This window comes from Stegodyphus dumicola, chromosome 5 (genome assembly GCF_044657685.1).
Source record: "Stegodyphus dumicola isolate Sdum_Otavi_A_Nest chromosome 5, ASM4465768v1".
In the NCBI taxonomy this organism is placed as follows: domain Eukaryota; kingdom Metazoa; phylum Arthropoda; class Arachnida; order Araneae; family Eresidae; genus Stegodyphus; species Stegodyphus dumicola.
In genome coordinates this window covers 162,402,421-162,423,720 of record NC_140772.1, presented here as the reverse complement: position 1 = coordinate 162,423,720, position 21,300 = coordinate 162,402,421, and the positions used below count along the sequence as shown (strand labels likewise).

General features: G+C 36.6%; 1 protein-coding gene across 8 annotated transcripts in view; it reads left to right on the top strand.

Annotated features, from left to right (window-relative positions):
* by (focal adhesion protein tensin) overlaps positions 1 to 21,300 on the top strand; it is a 699,237-nt gene that overhangs the window by 591,076 nt on the left and 86,861 nt on the right. For all 8 annotated transcript variants that reach the window (XM_085817318.1, XM_085817317.1, XM_085817321.1 and 5 more), the window contains 3 exons: positions 17,319 to 17,365; positions 20,931 to 20,992; positions 21,103 to 21,200. In XM_085817318.1, the coding sequence (XP_085673444.1) occupies positions 17,319 to 17,365; positions 20,931 to 20,992; positions 21,103 to 21,200 (207 nt within the window). The remainder of the gene's footprint in view (positions 1 to 17,318; positions 17,366 to 20,930; positions 20,993 to 21,102; positions 21,201 to 21,300) is intronic.

The following is a 21,300-nucleotide window of genomic DNA, read 5'->3' as shown; positions in this document are numbered from 1 at the left end:
TGGCAGCAGAAAAATTGAAAGTGTGATTTTCGTACCAACAATGTTGCGCAACAGAAGACTTCTGTGTTTCCTTTTTTCTAACATATGCCTCATGTTCCTTGACGCGAAATTTTAAGGCTATCTTAGTTTGGCCAATGCAAATTAAACCACACTGGCAAGGAATCCTATAAATACCCCTGGAACTCGGAATTTTATTGATGGGAGAATAAACAACCCGAAAGTTAAATTTCTGCAAAATATGTGCAACTTTATTGCTAATTGATGGAAAGAAGGGAATGACAACAGAGTTTTTTATAATCTAAAACAAGAGTGTGCCTTTTAGTGTGTTGAGATGAGAATTTTTTAACTGCTTGATTAATAATGTTGGGAAAAGCCCCTGTCAATAGCTATTGCTTTTAAATAATTTAGTTCTTCATCAAGGGCTAGTTTAGAGGAGCAAACTTCCCTAAAGATCCTTCACCTTCCGACTTGTCAAAAATAAGAACTGCGATCAAATCTTTGCAAATCATTTCAAGCAACTTTAAAACTTATCCCATCTGTTGCGAATTGTGCCAGATTATATGCTCTTCCCAAAATTCATAAAAGTGGTATTTCTTTCCGCCCTATTGTATCAAATTTAGGTACTGCCTCGTATCCATTAGCTAAATATTTGGTTTCTACATTTTCCACTCTATTAGACAATAACATTTACACCATAAAAAAATCAATAGAGTTTGTAAAAAAGACAAGAAAAAAGAAATAGAGTTTGTTTCTTAAAAACATTTCTCCTAGTAATTTACTCATGGTTTATGTCCCAGTGGAGGGTGCATTAAGATGTATAGAAACCAGACTTCGCGAATTTCATTTCTCTTGCATCGAAATTGATGAGCTAATTTCTCTCACTCTGTTTGAAACAAACACATTTTGTTTTCCAAAAAAAAATATTACAAGCAAACTGAGGGATTGGCCATGGGAAGCCCTCTCAGTCCCATCCTGGCTGATATCTACATGCATTATTATGAATCAAAATTGTTTGAAACTTTAAACTTCCCGGCATGGTTCCGCTACGTAGACGATACTTTTACCCTATTTGAAGGTAATAAAGATGATTTAAATAAAGTTCTTTCAACAATGAATTCTATTGATCCTGCTATTCAGTTCACTTTTGAACTTGAGACTTGCAATTCTCTTCCGTTTCTCGACATTCTGGTCACACGTAATACATCCAACTTCAGTACTACGGTTTACCGTAAACCTTCATCGGTTTGCCTTCCTCCACACTTTAAATCATGTCATCCGACTAAACAAAAGTTAGCTTCATTTTATACCTATGTTTTCCGTGCTCTTCAAGTTTGCTCCTCTAAACTAGCCCTTGATGAAGAACTAAATTATTTAAAAGCAATAGCTATTGACAGGGGCTTTTCCCAACATTATTAATCAAGCAGTTAAAAAACTCTCATCTCAACACACTAAAAGGCACACTCTTGTTTTAGATTATAAAAGCTCTGTTGTCATTCCCTTCTTTCCATCAATTAGCAATAAAGTTGCACATATTTTGCAGAAATTAACTTTCGGGTTGTTTATTCTTCCATCAATAAACTTCCGAGTTCCATACCTAAGGACCCCATTCCGGATATGAATTCCTGGGGTATTTATAGGATTCCTTGCCAGTGTGGCTTAATTTACATTGGCCAAACTAAGATAGCCTTAAAATTTCGCGTCAAGGAACATGAGGTATATGTTAGAAAAAAGGAAACATAGAAGTCTTCTGTTGCGCAACATTGTTGGTCCGAAAATCATACTTTCAATTTTTTTGCTGCCAAAATTATTCAAAAAACATCTTCCATTGGAGAACTGGATTTTCTAGAGGCATTTCACATTCATAAAAATCTTTCTGTTCTAGTTAACGATCCTAATTCCAATCCAATTTTGCCTTCGGCCTTTAAAGAAATTATGTTTTAGTTCTGGTTTCACCAACAGATGGCGCCACTTGCTTATTTTTGTCCAGGCTTTCTTATCTAATCATTTTTTCCTATCTTGTTCATTTGCGGTTTTGCAGCTGAGGATGGCGGTTCAATAAAACCATCGAAACTAGTCCTGTGAAAATTTTGTAAATATAACGCTGATTTTTGTTGTTTGACTTCTGAAATAGTATTTATTCGGTGTGTTATTGTGTCTTAATCCATTCTTTCTTTAGAATTTGCTATTTAAAAACATCCGAGTTCTTTTTTATAGTTTAATAAGAACTTATCTATATTTCTTAATTTTCTTTTTTTCTTTTATAAATAGAAATATTTCCAAAAACAAAAAATTCTATTTGGCTTGCAATATTTTTTTAAAAATTGTTTGGCTTTTATTATTTTTTCTTCTCCATTTCTCTCTTCCTTAATTGCTTTTTCTTCCAGACAGAGCACTTAATTATTAGATTTGAAGAAAATTAGATGAAAGAAAAACCCATTTAGGACTACATTTATATGGCATTTACCTGTTTGAATATTTTCTTGTGTAATGAAATATTTCGTTTTTCTAAATCCACACAATCTTTCAATGCAATAACAGTTTTCAAATTAGCGATTTGTTGCTTAATCTGTAATACTCAACAAATAGTGTGGGGTACAAAATTCAGTGGATCGAAAACGTGGCTGTGGAAACTAACTTACAGAAAATTTATATTTAGTTATATAAAACGGGCGTTTTCTTTGATCATTATTTCTCCATTTACAAATTACAGTTTTATCAGTTATACTAAACTATAAATTTAAAATATCTTTCTTACACAGAGCTCCAGTATATTTAAGTAATTGTGTTAAATATAAAAATACCGTATAATTTGTTTCATTAGCTGATTAATTTTAATCACGTATTTTAAAATTTCTGCATTTCCTAAACACATTTTGCTGCTCTCTTAATAGTTAAAATTTAAATTGAGTACAGTTTTACTCAGTTTATTGCGCAAAAACATAGCAAATTTGCATGAATTAATAATTCCAGTTCATGAAACAGTTATTCTTACCAAAGCTGAATAACAGAAAACTGTATTATCACTTCTGAGACTATGTAAAAACTGTACTGTAACCTTCATCGCAGTGCTTAAATACTATTAGTAGCTCACGCGTTAAACTGAATGAAACTCAGCTGTTCTGTGATGAACTGCATAAGATCTATATTTTAATCAACACAACATGAATAAACAATTAATGTATATTGACGTGAATGATAGCAGTAATAATTATTATATAATAATTAATTTTTAATTATTATATAATTAAAAATTTTAAATATTAAAAAGTTAAATTTTAAAATTATCATTAATAATGAAGCAATTAGCGTCAAAAAATAAACCAGATATGCATGTTTTTTGCAAAAGCGCGAAAAAATTAAGGAAGCTTCTTTGCTGTCTACAAATTTCTGCAAATAATTAATGAAATCAGAAACATTTTTGAACTTTGGCATTTGGAATTATTTTAACATGATTTTACGAAGCAAAGAGTAGGATTCGGAAATATGTTTTGAAGTATCGATGAGGTAACGTGAGATATATGCATTCATGCTGCTGTTCTCGTTTAACTTAAGTATGAAAACAAAGAAAAGTCCCAGTTACCTGGCTTTATCTATATTATCCTAAATTAATTTCATTTTTTTATATGATTTCAGCTTTTTGCTGGGATTTAAATAATATGAAAGTATTATATTTTGCAATGCATAGTTTTTCAGTTGTTAAGAGAGCCGCACCGTTTTTTGGTGTGTCAAGCACTTGCCAATAATGGGGCGCAAATACTGCATTAATAAGGATTAGAACGTAAATAAGAAGCAATTATGGCATTTGTTTGAGATATTAAAATCTGATTGCATGGCTATGCTGGAAAGGTGAACTTTTCTTTAACGTATTCATTTGACTTTTTTTTTATTCAAATCAGAAGTGGTTTCAAATTGTAAAAAGGCATTAATACAGATTTTTGCACTGATTTTATTATTTAATTGCTAGACAGCAATTAAAGAAACATTTTCTTAGTAAAATTTTAATTGAAGAGAAATAGATAATAATTTCTTTAACGTAAAACTTAATTTTTATTGACTTATAGCACAGTAAACATAGAAACACTTTCATTTTACGAGAATCTACGCCATAATCTTAATTTCATTTTTTTTTAGTTGAAGTGGAAATTCTCCTTATTGATAAAAATAAAAGTAATTCCACTACATAATTTTATCGGAAAAAAAAAGGCGTATTTTATATTATTTACCGTACAAGAAATTATTTCATTTTTCAACTACATAAATTTACATCTGTTGTTAAAATAAAAAGTAAAATAATCAGGAAAATATGAAACTCCTTCTATTACGTTAAAAGAAATATTTCTTTGTCCTACTGTAAAAGGCAGCCTAATTATCAGAGTTTTCAAATACTTCGACGTTTTCTGCTATAAGCAAATTTCCCATAGAAATTTGTTTGTTTGTTTGAATGCGGCAAACCTAAACTAAGAAATGATTTTTCTCTAATTGAATATCTTAATAAAGAAACTGGGTTATTTGAACAACACAGCTTAAATACGTTATATGAAAAGTAATATGCCATTTTTAAAATTATAATAATTAAAAAAACTCATTATATAGAACTAGAACTTGATTATGGAAGTATGGCATCGTTTGTAATGTGATTTAAGGTACCATACGAGGAATTAATTAATTAATTAATTTACTCAATTAATTTTGAAAAACAGCAGAGCACGATGCAAAGTACTGCAATAAAATGCATAAAATAAGTTCCTTTTTCCCATTATCTTTTAATATTAAACCAAATTCGAATTCTATCTACCAAATAAAATTGACTCCCTAAATTAAAATTCAGTAAATTAAAATTTAAGCAGTGAGGCATAAGCGGAGTTAACTGTTGCTGATGCCCTTGCTTCTGCACTCTTGGTAATGCAAATGAAAGTAAATCGATTGTCAATTCATTATTTCTTTTTGTTCATAGCTTTTAAATTACGCTCTTATTATTATATATTAATTATTACTGGTATTATTAACGTCAATGTACAGTAAACAATGCTTGCCTGAAAATTTAGCAGCGTCGTGGTTTTCGACTAGCGGAAGGAACAGAAGTAAAAAATAGTGGCGAAAATCCTTTAAAAAAAAAAAAAAAAAATCTGAAATTTTTCAGATTTTAAATTACGTCCAAAGGGGCGTTTTTTTAACGTTTTGAGTGTTACCTTTATTTATTAAATATCATGTTCTTTGCACTTAAACCATAAAATTCAGTTCAAGAGCAATATCGCAAAATAATGTTAAATTAAGCATATCTTTAGAATTTCCGATATACACAGTCTCGCGAGCTGGAGATAAAAGTATTTTTTTTCTATATAACGTTGCCATTTCTCGCTTTTAAAGCATTGAGTTTGTAAATCAAAAATTCGTTAAAGTTTTACAAAATATAAAATCTATAATAAAACAAATTCCAAATTTGGGATTTCAGATGCCCATATTCGCAGTAGGATTTCGTCATTCAAAATTCGATGGCTCTATGTACCATTGTTTTATCACAATGCGAGAAATAAACAATCATTTATGCAGATTTTTCATTATTTAATTTCTTCATATATAATGCAGGACTCTAACATTTTGTGGCAACAGTTTGAAAAGTGAACCGACGTTTATGAGTCCGACGCAAAATGCCAAAACGAAAGCAATTGTCCTTCGGGACTGAAATCCCTTTGGACTAAAAAAAAAAAAAAAAAAAAAAGCTATACATAGACTCTTTAATAAGCCTCTCTTGATAACAACTATGATGTGAAAGCTATACATAGACTCTTTAATAAGCCTCTCTTATAACACTATGATGTGTATGCATCCATCGCAGAATATAGTTCCACGTCTTCTTAGTGTTACCCTAAATAAAAACACGCTATAGAAACTACCAGAATTTTAAATAAAAACGAAGTAACTGAAACGGAGACTATTAGCATAAAACACTAATTTACACTACTGGCCACCCTAATTGCAACACCAAGAAAGACAAGAGATATCACAACAAAATTTATTTAGTAGATAACATGTTGACCAAGTATCAAATGATTAAATTTATAGACTTCTGTGAAGTGTGGTTACTTCCAGAATCAGTAGCCGAAAGTAGTCGCCATTGTTGGAGATCACCGCTGCCACACGCCTCGGCATTGATTCAAAGAGATTTTGGATGTGTTCTTGGGGTACAGCAGACCAAGCAGCTTCCACACGTTGCCAAAGTTGATCTGGTGTGGCAGCTTGGGATGTAATCTGGGTCAATCGTTCAGCAATCATGGACCACATGTTTTCTATCAGCGAAAGATCCGGAGAGCGAGCCGGCCAGGAAAGTAATTTAATCTGGCGATTGACGAAGAACCCTTGGACAATGCGTGCCATGTGTGGTCGCGCATTATCCTTTTGAAATATGGCTGTGGGCAAGCTCTGAAGGTAAGGAAGGACAACTGGCTCCAAAATCTCACAGATGTAGAGCTGGCTGTTTAAAGTACCGGCAGTGCGTATTAGAGGAGTGCGAAAGTGATATCCAATACCGCCCCATACCATAATACACGGTGCAGGACCAGTGTGGCGCTGCATAACGCAGCTGTTCAACATCCTCTCTCCACGGTGTCTCCAGACTCAAATCCGACCATCGTGGTGTTGCAGACAGAAGCGTGACTCGTTAGTAAAGACAATTTCATTCCATTCTGCCGTCCACATCCTTCTTTCATCGCACCATTGGCAGCGGAAACGTCTGTGGTTCTGCGTCAAGAATAAACGAAGCAATAGACGTCTTGCGGACAGACCACTCTGCTGTAAACGGCGTCGAATGGGTACGCGCAGACACTGGATGATGCGATACAGACTAAATGTGCTGTGCTAGGGTTCGTGATGTGACTGAGCGATCCGTCACTGCCGTGCGCATAATGTTCCTGTCATCACGTGAAGTGGTGCACTGAGGTGGATGCGATCGAACACGTCGGTCCATCGTACTCTCCCGCATCCAACGGTCACATATCCGCATTACAGTTGTTTGGTTTCGTCCAACACGACTACCGATTTTCCTGAAAGATAATCCACACTGTCGGTAAGCCACTATCCTTCCTCTGTCGAACTCGGATACTTGATCAAAAGATGATCGCTGTTTATTACGAGGGAAATTTTTTTTTTTTTTTTTTGAAAAAACCCACAAGAAAAACACATTTACCAAAAACTCCAAGCCTTAAATAGAGCTTTGAAGTGGCGCCACAGGCGCGCGTGATGTGCGTCTGCGCTGAAATTCTAATCATTTGCATGTCTCACCTCCGCTAATACAGGTTGTAAATTTCGTGTTATTTGCATGCTTCCTTCAGGGTGTTGCATTTACGGTGGCCAGCATGGTATTTTTAAAGGTTTGTTAAAACATTTAACCAAGAATAGGGGTAGGGCAAAGTCATAGCGCAGGGATACCTCTCATTAAAGAATTAACGTGAGCAAGGTCAAGAAAAGTCAGGGTGGGGAAGATTGAGAATATTCCTCTAGTCACATTAAATGTTTGCTGTGACGTATACGTGACATCCGTCACAGAGATCCACATCACAGTGACTTTGTAGCTCTATGACGTTGTATCGTTTTCACAAACGTAATGCCACGAAAACGTAACATTAGGACGTCAGTGTGACACCGCAGCAACTAAGCAACTAAGTGCTTTGTTTGGGATACTATGGCATTTCTCTAGAAAATAAATCTTTGTCTTTAATCCAAAATGGTATAGGTTGACAGAAATTTATCTCTCTAATATACGGGCATTGGTTACAGAGACAGAAATTTATGCCTCCAATAGTAAAATTATTGGGTATGTTTTTGAATATTTGACGATTTTCGTAATTACAGCTATTAGAAAATCAAAAGACTAGGTTAGAGATTTTATTTCAAAAAAAAATAAATAAAAAAAAAAAAAAAAAAAAAAAAAAAAAACCATAAATTTTTTGCATATGTCCTCAAATATTTGGAAGCTTAATTATCTTGAAGATAAAAGTATTTGAATCGTGGGCAATGTCGAGATACTAGTTCTTATGTATTTTGTATAATATATGAAAAAAAAAATTCGATCCGTATCATAATCACGATATTTCCTCACGGTGATCACGACTTCGTCTGAGCAACAAAAATAATCTCGTGTTAAGAGAAGTGAAGCAAAATATCGTGATACGAATTATTTTCTGCATCATTTACCACGCGTTGACTGTCTCGGCGATCAAGGTAATTGTGTTGTATGTTTTAAAAAGCACGTCATCTGACATATTCATTTTCGCAGAGTGACCTTTCGTTTAGTGTTGAAGAGGAGCAACAACCCCCAGTGTTTGCTTTGTCACGTTCTTAGTGGCCTCTAATATTAGCGCTACTATCGGAGTAGAAGCGATTTCGTGTAAGTGGCGCAAATACCTTCAGCTTTCATAGAAACTTAAAAATGTATTTTTAAGGCACTTAAACTGAGTGCGTAGAATGGTAGCTCCCATCCTTTAGTTTGACATTCTCCTTAAAACAGAATTATGAAATGCTGAAAATTTTAAAGTGAGATTAAGTCTAAATTTTAATGTTTTTGTTGTTAGTAGCAGCATTCACCTACATAACCGAAATACTTTACTGAAATTCTTCAAATTAATTCACTAGAACAAATTACTAATTGCTTAAAGTTTGTGAAAAATAGCAAAATTCATAAGGATCTTGGGATCTGCGATATTTCGCAAGCCTATTAATTTCACAATTAATGTAAAAACAAAGAGCTCCTCGAAAATAAAATTGCAATGTTCTGTCCCTTTTAATATTTTCGCTTAGTTAGATTATTTGAAAATGGCGAAGACGCGATGGATATCTGTCTAAGAGGAGGGCTGCTTTGGTGAAAAATTTTCTGATGGAAACTTGCATGTATTCACATTATGCATGGGAAACACAGCGAAAAACCAGCCATCCAGGTTCGAAGATTTAAACGTCTTGTGTTGTCAGTTTGCCAACCGTAAGATATTTATATTTAAAATTGAATAAACAAAGTCAGCGATATAAAAGAAGTGTGTTGCCACTCGACAAAACGCTTTGTGTTTTCACTGCCTGAATTATTTTTATCTTCCACATGGCAGTGCATTGTTGTTCAGCAAAGCTTAAGATAATGTTTAATTTTTCCTTCAAATTTATTTTGCTATTTATTAACGAATTAAGGACCTGGGAAATTACATTAGCTGAATTCATTAAAATTATTATATATTTTCTTCTTTTTTATAATAGCTATTTTAGGCGGCTGGTTATTGAAAGAGAGAAAAATGCTCCGCCTATGCTTCCTGAATTTTTCTCTCAAGAACTAAATAATAGATTCTATCAGTGATTATGAATTTTACCACTTTCGCATTTTTATGTAAATTATAAATGTGTATAAGGAGTAAATAAATGACCACAGAAATTCCAAAGGCTGTCATTGTGCTGTTAAAAAAGCTCCATTATCAGCTTCCTCAAAAAATGCTAATATTCAAGAATGGTCCTTCTTAGCCTCGTCTCGTGTCATCACCGCAATTTTTGAGAATTCACTAATTTTAATGAAAATTTTCATTTGATTGTGAAAATTCTTTTCTTTCGTATTTATTTATACCCTATAACCTAGGCAATTATTTGATTCATTTATAATCTCAGAATCTGGAAACGCGATTTTGCGTTGTTTCACTTTGTCTGTTGCCGTTCGGAAAAACGCGAATTGTTCTTTCAGATATAATCTGTCTGTTTTTAGTTTACACATTAAATACTTAAAAGAAGTAGAGATGCAGTTCATAAAAATATTATTTTTACCCCTCCTTGTCCGAACTAAAGGAAGTAATATAATCGCGAAAACTTTCGGTTATCAAATTTCAAAAGGAAATATCCTCCCCCCCCAGTGATGTTTGTTCGTACGGTAGGAATAAAGGACTGCATTTCAAAATAGATTGTAAAATGGATTCAAAAAGGATTTTTCGTATATACACCAGTTGCCCTTACCCGATTTAAAAGCCCTTATCTGGCCATGTCAAATTTAGTGTTGTTGCAATGCGTAATATATATATTGTTACGAATTTGGTATTTAAAAAGGCTAATGTTAGTTCACTTATAAATTAAATGGTTTTATTTCTCGCGCAGTGCAGCGCGTGACGAATATTAAAAGAAAGCTAAGCCGGAAAATTAAAAATACAAGAGCGCGTGCGTTAAATAAAAAAATATCTCTTTTTGATTTCGAGAAAGTACGGGAAAATTCTAGCGCGTGATTTTAAAATCTTATAAAAGGAGGAAAACATCTCAGTTAGTAGAGTTGCTTAGTTTGTTGTTGTTTAGAAAACTACTGTTGTTGATTGTAGCGAATTCGCGGATTAGCGTTCTTTAGCTGTTTTGAATTACGTTCTATTGGACATTTGAGTAGTTAAAAGAAAATTACTGTGAGATATTGTAATACTGCGTGATAATTTGAGAAAATTTAAACATTTTTGTTGTGATAATAATAAATTTTTGTTCATTTTTTTCATCGAACTTGTGCATTCAGTTCATAACGAACCCGTACGCACGCAACAATTTTTGGTGTCAGGAGTGGGGTTTGAATGCCAATAACAAGAGCGATGGAAGAGCACTTAAGGCAGTTGATATCAGCCTTTGCCTCGTTTAAAGAAGAAATGAAAGAAGAGATGAAATTTAGCCAAGGAAAGATGGAAGGGGCCGTCAACTCCGTTAAGGAACGAAATGAAAGCCATTCAAGCTGGTCAAGAAGAAATGAAAAGAGAAATTACTTGCATAATAGAAAATAAATTTGAAGCTATGGAAGGCAGAATTGACGCAGTTGAAAATACAGTTGGACAAATTGAAGAAAAAGTTTCTTCCGTAAAAGATCAATTTGAAGAAAGAGTTTCTTCGGTGAAAGAAGAAATAGAAGAAAGAGTTTCTTCTGTAAAAGAACATATAGAAGGGAGACTTTCTGCTGTGGAGGAACGAATTGAAGGAAGAGTTTGTGCCGTCCAACACCAAATCGAACAACAAATTGATGAGAGAGTTTCTGCATTTGCAAAAGAAATGAATACTTTAAAGAAATTCGTAGCGTCGGCAGGGAGCAGGAGTGATGATTTTAAATTTTTACCAATGCCTGCTCGTCCACCTCTGAAGCTATCCACATATGATGGGAAGACCTCCTGGCAAGTGTATAAGACACAATTTTCTATCGTGGCGGATGCGAATGGATGGGATTCCCAAGCTAAGGCCTGTCATCTCGCCGCTTCTTTAAGAGCCGACGCAGCGCCTTCAGACTCTTCCCGAAAACAAAAGGTTAGATTTCGAAGCTCTGTCCGGCGCCTTGGAGTTGCGCTTTGGGGAGAAGTGTTTAAAAGACTACAGCATGCTCCAGTTAAAATCTCGTCAACAGAAGCCTACCGAAACACTTCAGGAGCTCGCCACGGATGTTGAAAGGCTGTCCCATCTCGCCTTTTCGGAATGCCCGACAGAAACAAGGGAAATCCTGTTCTTGCAATACTTTATCGACGGCATCCGAGATACTGAAATACAGAAAGCTCTACGAATGGCGGATGTAAAAGATTTAAAAAGTGCTCTAGTGTACGCCATGAAATTTGAGGCAGCCCAGCAAGCCACTCGTCGAGACCGCCACCCAGTCAGAGCTGCTCAAGTCCAGGAACCAGGGGATCAAGTCATCGCTCGTCTAGACGATTTAACTAGACAACTGAACGCCTTGAGATGGAATATTGGTAAGAAGAAACCGACCGTTAAGTGCTGGAACTGCAGTGCTGAAGGACACATACGACGAAACTGCAAAACACCCCAGGGTACGGATGTTAAGACCGCTTCTAACAAGCAGCAGGGAAACTAATTAGTGGCCATCTCGCGGGGCGGAGCTTGCCAGATAATGAAAAGCCCCCGTTTAAAGCGCTTCAGATTTCTGCAGTGAGAGGCGGCAGTAATGGACTTTTCATAATAGGACATATTAATGGAGTTCCGTGCAATATGACTATAGATACAGGAGCCAACGTCACCATCATCCGAAAAGATTTGGCTCAACAACTAGGAAACAAACTTATCTGGACGCCGCCCTGCGTTACCCTCCAGACTGTGTTCGGTGAGAAGATCGACATCGACGGAAAAGTAAATGTTAACATCACGTTTGGAAGTGCCGCTTACCATCACACGGCATATGTAGCAGAGATCACTGATTCTTGCATACTCGGATTGGACTTTCTAAGGAAATACAATTTTTCCTTGAACTTTAAAAATAACGAATTGCATTCTACATCTGAGGACATAGTGTTATTTCTAGTTAATGATGAAGAAGTTAAATCTGTCCATAAAATCATAGCACAAGACAATATCACAATACCGGCAAGAACAGAAATTTTACTTCCTGGATCCATAACCGGAAACAGAAATTTCCGCTACGGCATCATAGAATATCCCAATAACTGTAATAGCCCAAAAGGAGTACTAGTAGCCTCAACACTCGTCGACCTATCCAGAACGGTTATCCCGGTGAGAGTCGCCAATGTAACTGAAAAGTCGAGAGTTATTAAGAAAGGTGAAGTGGTTGCAACATGTACCCCAGTAACCAGCGTTGAAAGAAAGAGTAACATCCCAGAATCCGTGTCCTCAGAGAGCATTACATCGGAGTTATTGCAGAATGCACAATTAAACGATAAAGAGAAAAATGCTGCCGATCGCGTCATTAAAGATCTTCAAGTTGTTTTCTCCCGCTCGTCTTCTGACGTGGGTCGAACTAGTTTGGCGCAACATAGAATAGATACCGGCGATCATCCCCCGATCAAGCAACATCCAAGACGTCTACCGTTTGCTAAACAGGAAGAGGTGCGAACACTGTTAAAAGATATGGAAGAAGGCGATGTCATCGAGCCTTCAGCGAGTCCATGGGCATCTCCCATCGTTCTCGTCAGAAAGAAAGACGGCTCAACAAGATTTTGCGTTGACTATCGCCGGTTGAATGAGGTTACGAAGAAAGACAGTTACCCTCTTCCTAGAATTGATGATATTCTAGACACTCTTTCTGGAAGCAAGTGGTTCTCAACACTTGATTTAAAGAGTGGGTATTGGCAGGTAGAAATCCATCCTGATGACCGAGAAAAGACGGCATTTACTACGGGACAAGGACTTTGGCAGTTCAAAGTGATGCCGTTTGGACTGTGTAATGCGCCGGCAACATTCGAACGTCTTATGGAGACTGTTTTGAAAGGCCTTTCTTACGAAGTCTGCCTGATATGTCTGGACGACATCATCATCGTCGGAAAGAGTTTTGAAGAACATTTAGAAAATCTTAGGAAGGTGCTTCAGAAACTGAAAGAAGCCAATCTGAAGCTGAGTCTCGCTAAATGCAAATTGTTCCGAAAGGAAGTGACTTACCTGGGACATATCATCTCTGCAGAAGGTGTACGCACGGATCCTGAAAAGGTATCAGAGGTTAAATCTTGGAAACGTCCCGAAAATATCCATCAGCTGAGAATCTTCCTAGGGCTTTGCACCTACTATAGGAGATTCGTGAAGGTTTTTTCTTCCATCGCAAGACCCCTTCACAAGCTGACAGAGAGCAAGCAAACGTTCTTGTGGACAAAAGAATGCGAAGAAGCATTTAACAACTTAAAGGAAGCTTTAACATCTGCTCCAATCCTGACGTATCCTCAGCTCGACAGACCATTTATTCTCGACACGGACGCGAGCAATGAAAGTGTCGGTGCGGTTTTGTCCCAAGAAATAGACGGCCAAGAACGTGTAATAGCGTACTGGAGCAAATGCCTGTCTAAACCGGAGAGGAATTGCTGTGTCACCAGGAAAGAATTGCTCGCTATAGTCAAAGCTGTAGAACATTTCCACCATTATCTATACGGCAGAAAATTCCTCCTCCGCACGGACCATGCCTCATTGGCCTGGCTTTTAAATTTCAAGAATCCTGAGGGTCAAATAGCCAGGTGGATACAGAAACTCCAAGAATATGACATCACTATCCGTCATCGAAAGGGATCATCACACGGGAACGCCGACGCCCTGTCTAGAAGAAGACCTTGCCCAGAAAGCTGCCGATATTGCTCCAAGCGAAATACGAGCTGCTGACTCCGGTCGCAAGACAAATTACAACATCAACATCGGCTGATCGAGATCCGTGGAGTGATGATGAAGTCAGGAAAGACCAGCTGGAAGACCGCGACATTAAACCCATAATTGATTTAATGGAGTCATCAAACAGAAAACCTACTTGGCAGGACATTTCTATCTGTAGTCCTACAACAAAACAATACTGGGCACTCTGGGATTCACTTCACATTCAAAACGGCGTCTTATACCGGAAATTCGAATCGGATGATGGGAAGACGTTCCGATGGCAACTGATACTTCTAAGATCCCGGATTCCTGATGTCTTTAAAGAACAACACAACAGCCCTACAGGAGGTCACTTTGGAATTATGAAGACCTTACAGAGAGTTCGTGAGCGCTTTTACTGGAATAATGCAAAGGATGACGTGCAAAAGTGGTGCCGATCTTGCGATGCCTGTGCAGGTCGGAAAGGACCGAGGAAACGCAGCCGAGGCAAGCTGCAACGTTACAACGTAGGTGCGCCGTTTAAACGTATCGCCTTTGATATCCTGGGACCTCTGCCACGAACTGCTGATGGCAACAAATACATACTCGTTGTCATTCATTACTTCACCAAGTGGCCTGAAGCTTATCCTATTTCCTGATCAAGAGGCTGTCACAGTAGCTGACGTAATGATACAGCACTGGATTTCCAGGTTTGGAGTGCCTCTTCAGTTACATTCCGATCAGGGAAGGAATTTTGCCTCGGCAGTAATCAAAGAACTATGCAAACTATTCGGCATTGACAAAACTCAAACGATGCCATTGCATCCCCAGTCGGACGGCATGGTAGAGAGGTTCAATCGAACCATCCTTAATAACCTCTCATTAGTGGTTTCCAGAAACCAACAGGATTGGGACAAGAAATTACCACTCTTTTTACTGGCTTACCGCAGTGCTGTCCACGAGACTACCGGCTATTCTCCATCACAGATGCTCTTCGGTCGTGATCTTCGTCTGCCTTGTGATCTACTGTTTGGCCGCCCTCCGGATGCTCCTTCTTTGTCTGAGGAATATAGTCAAGATCTCCAGGCCCGGTTTGAAGTGATGCACAACTTTGCACGAGAGCGAGTCAACTTGGCGACGGAGAAGATGAAAACCCGATACAACACAAGAGCTACTGAACATCAATTCCACGAAGGAGACAAGGTGTGGTTGTGGAATCCGACTCGACGGAAGGGACTCTGTCCGAAATTACAGTCACCTTGGGATGGCCCGTACAGAGTCCTAAACAGGCTGAATGACGTCGTGGTTCGGATCCGTAAGTCTTCGAACTGTAAACCTAAAGTCGTTCATTACGACAGGTTAGCTCATTACTATGGCCATAGTACGTAATGTAAATAATTGTAAATAGTATCAGACCATGGTCCTTTATGTTTTTAAATGTGTATTTTGTATTTGATTTGTATTTAGTATTTGATTTGCATTTTGTATTTGATTTGTATTTGATAGCATTTGATTTGTTTTATTTATTGCATTTATTGTTCATGTTGTTTATTATTGTAATGTAATGCTTATTAATGCATTTATGTCACAGTTGTAAGTTTAGCTTCCTGTCCAGGGATTGTACTGCCCGGGACGTACAGTCCTTGGGAAGGGGGCAGTGTTACGAATTTGGTATTTAAAAAGCTAATGTTAGTTCACTTATAAATTAAATGGTTTTATTTCTCGCGCAGTGCAGCGCGTGACGAATATTAAAAGAAAGCTAACCCGGAAAAATTAAAAATACAAGAGCGCGTGCGTTAAATAAAAAAATATCTCTTTTTGATTTCGAGAAAGTGCTGGAAAATTCTAGCGCGTGATTTTAAAATCTTATAAAAGGAGGAAAACATCTCAGTTAGTAGAGTTGCTTAGTTTGTTGTTGTTTAGAAAACTACTGTTGTTGATTGTAACGAATTCGCGGATTCGCGTTCTTTAGCTGTTTTGAATTACATTCTATTGGACATTTGAGTAGTTAAAAGAAAACTACTGTGAGATATTGTAATACTGCGTGATAATTTGAGAAAATTTAAGCATTTTTGTTGTGATAATAATAAATTTTTGTTCATTTTTTTCATCGGACTTGTGCATTCATTTCATAACGAAACCGTACGCACGCAACAATATGTTGTATAATATATATATGGTGTTGTTGTACTTTTGGAGGAAGATGAAAATAATTCATGTTTAGTTATGGCCGAAAACACTGCTGCGTTATGACTGCTGCGTGACTTGACATTATGGCGTAATGGATGATCAGATTGGAATTTTAGAAGCATGGCCAGCTTGATAGTTAAACATAATTTATTCTTGAATGATGAGAATTTCTTAACTAAGCACCCCATAATTTTAGATATGCAATTACAGTTTAATTAATGGCGAATAGCTAGCAGGCAGGCGAAGAGACTAAAGAGAGGGAGACTACGCAGTTATTAGTTATTTATTCTGGATATTTGCAGAAAGTATTCTAAGCTATGATCGGCTAATTTTAGTTTTAGTTACCTCTTTCAAGCGACGTTATGCAACATGTTAAGATCTCGAATTTAGGAGAACAGATGAATTTAGGGGGAAAAACTAAACTAATTAACTTTGAGGTCGCCAATTATTTTTAAGGCAGCTATCGTGTTTTGTTATATATTATATATCCCCCCTTCAAAAGAAAGATTGGGAGAGCAGGATGGCAGAGAAGCATTAATATATTAACGAAGCAAGAGAAAGTTTATCATACGAGGTATCGTAAGGACATAGTCTGCAGGCTTTCTTATGCCCCGTCATGTTCATGACCTTCCTCATACACAGATTTTAAAATACTTAACATATAATTTACAAGTATTACAACAACAGTATAATTTCTAATTAAAACTAAATAATAAATATAATTTTTAAAGTCCTCAAGTTGTTAATATGTCCAGTGTCTTTTGAGTGTCCAATAAAAAATTTTTGTAAAGAAATTGACGGAAATAGTTCCACAAAGTAAATGTTCAATAACAGCCTTTCAAATTTTTATTATAGAAAATATTTTCATTATAATGCAGATTGAGCTGGAACTTTCATGTAGAAATAATACAATACACAATTTATGATTGAAACAAAAGAGTGCCGACTAAAATGATGATGCAAGCAACTTAAAATATTAGATTTTATAACGTTATATTCATTATATTGCATTGTTGTATTACTTCTTATTATACGCACATGTTAGTTTAGTGTTGGATCTCAATAGTAATTTTTATTCATTTTAGAAAAGTCCGGCTTTAGTTCGATCTCCGGATAAGATCAGACGATCAAGGTAAGATGTTTTTTTTTTTTTTTTTTTTTTTTTTTTTTAAATTTAACCTCGTATATAACGTATATTTTACTTGTTATTTATAAATATATTATATTATATAATAAATGTTATATTTATTAATATGTTCAGTTATGCAGGAATGTAAATATGTTTAGTTGATCGTAAATTCGTGACCGTTTAAAAAAGAATTTTGACAAACATTGGATTTTCGACCTGTAATTTTTTTCGACCTGTAATTGAAGGAAAAAAATATATATTCGCGAAACTGTTACAAATCACAAATATAATACTATAAATACGTTACATTTGTTACTTTCTGTTTGAGCACACCACATTAAAAAATTGCTTAAAAACAAAACAAAACAAAAAAAAAAAAACTTTTTTTTTGGAGGGGGGTTGAATTTTGCTTGGCTTGGAAATGAAACTTTCCAAGACTTAAAAACCTTTTTATAGTTTACATCATTTTATATTGCGCGTAGAATTTTGTAAAGATATCTGATTTCCTTTTAAAAACAAGTATGTAATGACAACATGATACTCGTTTTTTTTTCATTTTTGCAAAAACGGTCACATCAACTGACAAAGGTAATTGTCAAACAAAATATTCGCGTTCGAAATAGCTGAAATTTTGATTGGTAGTTATCAAGTAATGCCCAAACAAATTCCCCCCCCCACACACACACACACTTCGGTTGCCGTCTACACAATCTAGGACGGGAACTTTTCAGACAGCCCTCTTATATAGTAAGTGTTAGTGAAACTCAGCACCACCTCTTGCACATTTTTATCTTCTTTCTCCATAGTTCATGCTAATTAGAAATTGAAAATGACTGTAATATAATAAAAATAATAAAAAGAAACTTATTGCAACTTGTAAAGAACCGATTTCCGGGAAGGACGCTAATAATTCGGTTACTCGGATGTTTGAAGAGTTACTGTATTGCCAGGTGTATAATCCAAAGAAATGGTAACGCAAATAATTTATACGTACCTTCGATTCAAAACGTTTTTTCAGATGATGTATGCGTAAAAATGCTGTGTGCGTATTTACTTAAACATGGGGAACCCACAGCATTTCGCGCAGCATCTTGCTGGATTAAAAACCGCCCATCACTAGACGTTCCGTTTTTCTTAAAATTTCTTAGTTATTTTAGGTAAACTTTATGTCTATAACTTCCTGATCCATTCACACTTCTTTTTCAAACTGGGAGTCGTTTTTCTATCAAGAGGTCAAATTGATTACCTTCCACTATCCGCTGTATCATTCAGTGTTAAACCATCTTTAAAAAATTATTATCAGAAACATCTAATGGTTATAAGGTTGAAAATAAAATTGCCAGAAATATCTTCCACATCCCTTCTTTCGTTTATGGACAGTAAACACTGGTGTGCAAAAATTAAGGACGAAGTCGAAAATTTAGCATATCAGCTGAACGAAGAGGCAGAGCGGACAGAAAGACCAATCAGGAGATTAAGTAAGGTGATGTACGGTAGCACATGCGCAGATATGCAGGTAGACGTAATGGGGGAGTGTCTGAGTAGTATAAAGCATGTTGTCGGTGTAAGATCAGTATTTCTGGCAAAGAGATTGCACGCCGTATAGCAGTTAAAATCACACCGAGTTGCTGCCTCAGCGAGAAATGGTGAATAATCAATCTGTTAGACGACATCTGGATGCTTTTACCCGAGGTCGAATCATTGGGAAGTTGGAGGAAGGCCGCAGTGTGACAAGTGAGGCTGCAGAGTTCGGAATTGCTCACAGCATCGTTTCACGACTTTGGAGACAATTTCAAACTACAGGAACAGCTAGCTATCCGGGGGTTTAGTAGTGGTCGTCCACAAGGAACCACACCCGCAGATGACCGGTATATTGCCTTACAGTCCAGAAGAAACAGGCGGCAGACAGCGGGAGAAATCGCTAGACACACGAAACAGGCGACTCGGCGACCGATATCGCGTTTTACCGTGGCCAGAAGACTGCACGGTGGTGGTCTGTTTGTACGACGCCCTGTAAGGTGTGTACCTCTAACGCCTGCCCATCGGAGAAGGCGTTCTCTGTGGTGCCGGGAACACCGGAATTGGAGAGACAATGAATGGGGACGAGTACTCTTTACAGATGAGAGCAGATTCAATCTGAGTAGCGATTCTCATCGCATACTCATCTGGAGAGAGCGGGGAAGCCGCAATCATCCCTCGAACATCATTGAAAGGGACAGGTATGGAGGTGGCGGTGTTCTCGTTTGGGGAGGCATCATGCTTGGTAGTCGTACAGACCTTCACATCTTCGACGCAGGTTCAGTCAACGGGACCCGTTATTGTAACGAGAATCTTCTTCCATATGTGCGTCTTTTTAGAGGCGCTATGGGTCCGCAGTTCCTTTTCATGGACGACAATGCACCATGTCATCGCACATAGCTGCCGAACAGCTCTTAGAGAGTGAGGATATTGAACGTATGGATTGGCCGGCACGATCTCCGGATCTCAATCCCATCGAGCATGTATGGAATTTTCTAGGCAGACGCTTGGCAGCTCGTACCTTACCACCAGTAACGATTCCGGAGTTTCGATTGGCGCTGCAAGACGAATGGGCAGCAATGCCTCAACAACTCATTGACACCCTCATTCTCAGCATGGGCAGACGCTGTGAAACCTGCCTAGCAGTCAGGGGAGATCGTATCCCCTATTAAAGATCGGATGTTTCTTGCTGGACACCCATCACAGGGATGTTTCGGCCTTCAGTCGCATTGCGCTCCATGCTACTTTTTCAATAAAGCTTCTTTTTATCCCTCTGATTTCTCTTTTAGTAAGTGTTGCTTACATTACTCATGTTCTTACGTATTGGGGATCTTACGGTATTAAATGGGTTGATTTGGAAATCTTTTGTACAAAGTTATATTGGAAAAACCGTCTCGTCCTTAATTTTTGCACACCAGTGTATTTCTTTTCTCCATTTCATTTAAATAGCTCGTGCAATGTATGTAGTTTTTTTATTTGCCATGCGAAAAGCCTTTTTCTCCAAGAATATCTCAATGAAGTATTGGTAGTTTTTGAAAATGTTGAAGAGGTTTATGACATATTTTACGCAATGGGATATAATCAGAATTGCTGACTGTCTTATTGCCGTTAATTAGTCTCCTGGGGTTGCTTGTTTCAGAGAATTGCAAGAAGGAAAATTTTATTGACGTATTTAACAATATTTTCAATAAGCCTAGTAAAACAATATCACAGATACCGTAGATGATCAGTCTGTTGATGTATTTATTTGCAAAGTGTAGTTTCAGTGCTCGAAATATTCTTTTTGATGGTGTCGTTTTTAAAAGTGTTGGTGTTAATTTCGAATGCTATAATTCTACTGGTACGAAAAGTCTTAGAAATATTTATACATAATGTTAAGTAATGTTAATTTTTCAAAGGCTAGAATAAGAGAAGTGGAATCGTTTTGCTTTGGAAAATTCTAATTTTATGTTTTGCATTCGAATGATTCCCTTCCGTATGTTCTGCTTATTATTTTTGATTTTACTGTATTTAAGATAATAATATCTGCTTTCTCCCGTCTTGCTCGTAGGAGTTTAGATAGGCACCCAACATTCGCCATGGATATAACGTACGTTACGGAAAGAATTATTGGTAAGTGTTTTAAGTTTGGTAATGCGATGATCAGTTTGTGAGTATTTATCAACTGTTTATATCGTACCACCATCTATATTCGAAAATAATTGTTTTATCTATTGTTTCAGTGATTGTATTTCCAAGAACAGAGCCAGATACAACATACAAAAGTAATCTGAAAGATGTGACACGTATGTTACGTACAAAACATGGAACAAATTATATGGTAAGTAACTTAGTTCTTTCAGTTAACATTAAATGATTTTTCTGTTGATTTAGATTAATTGTTCATATTAAAAAAAATTTTCCACAAACTTTGCTTTACA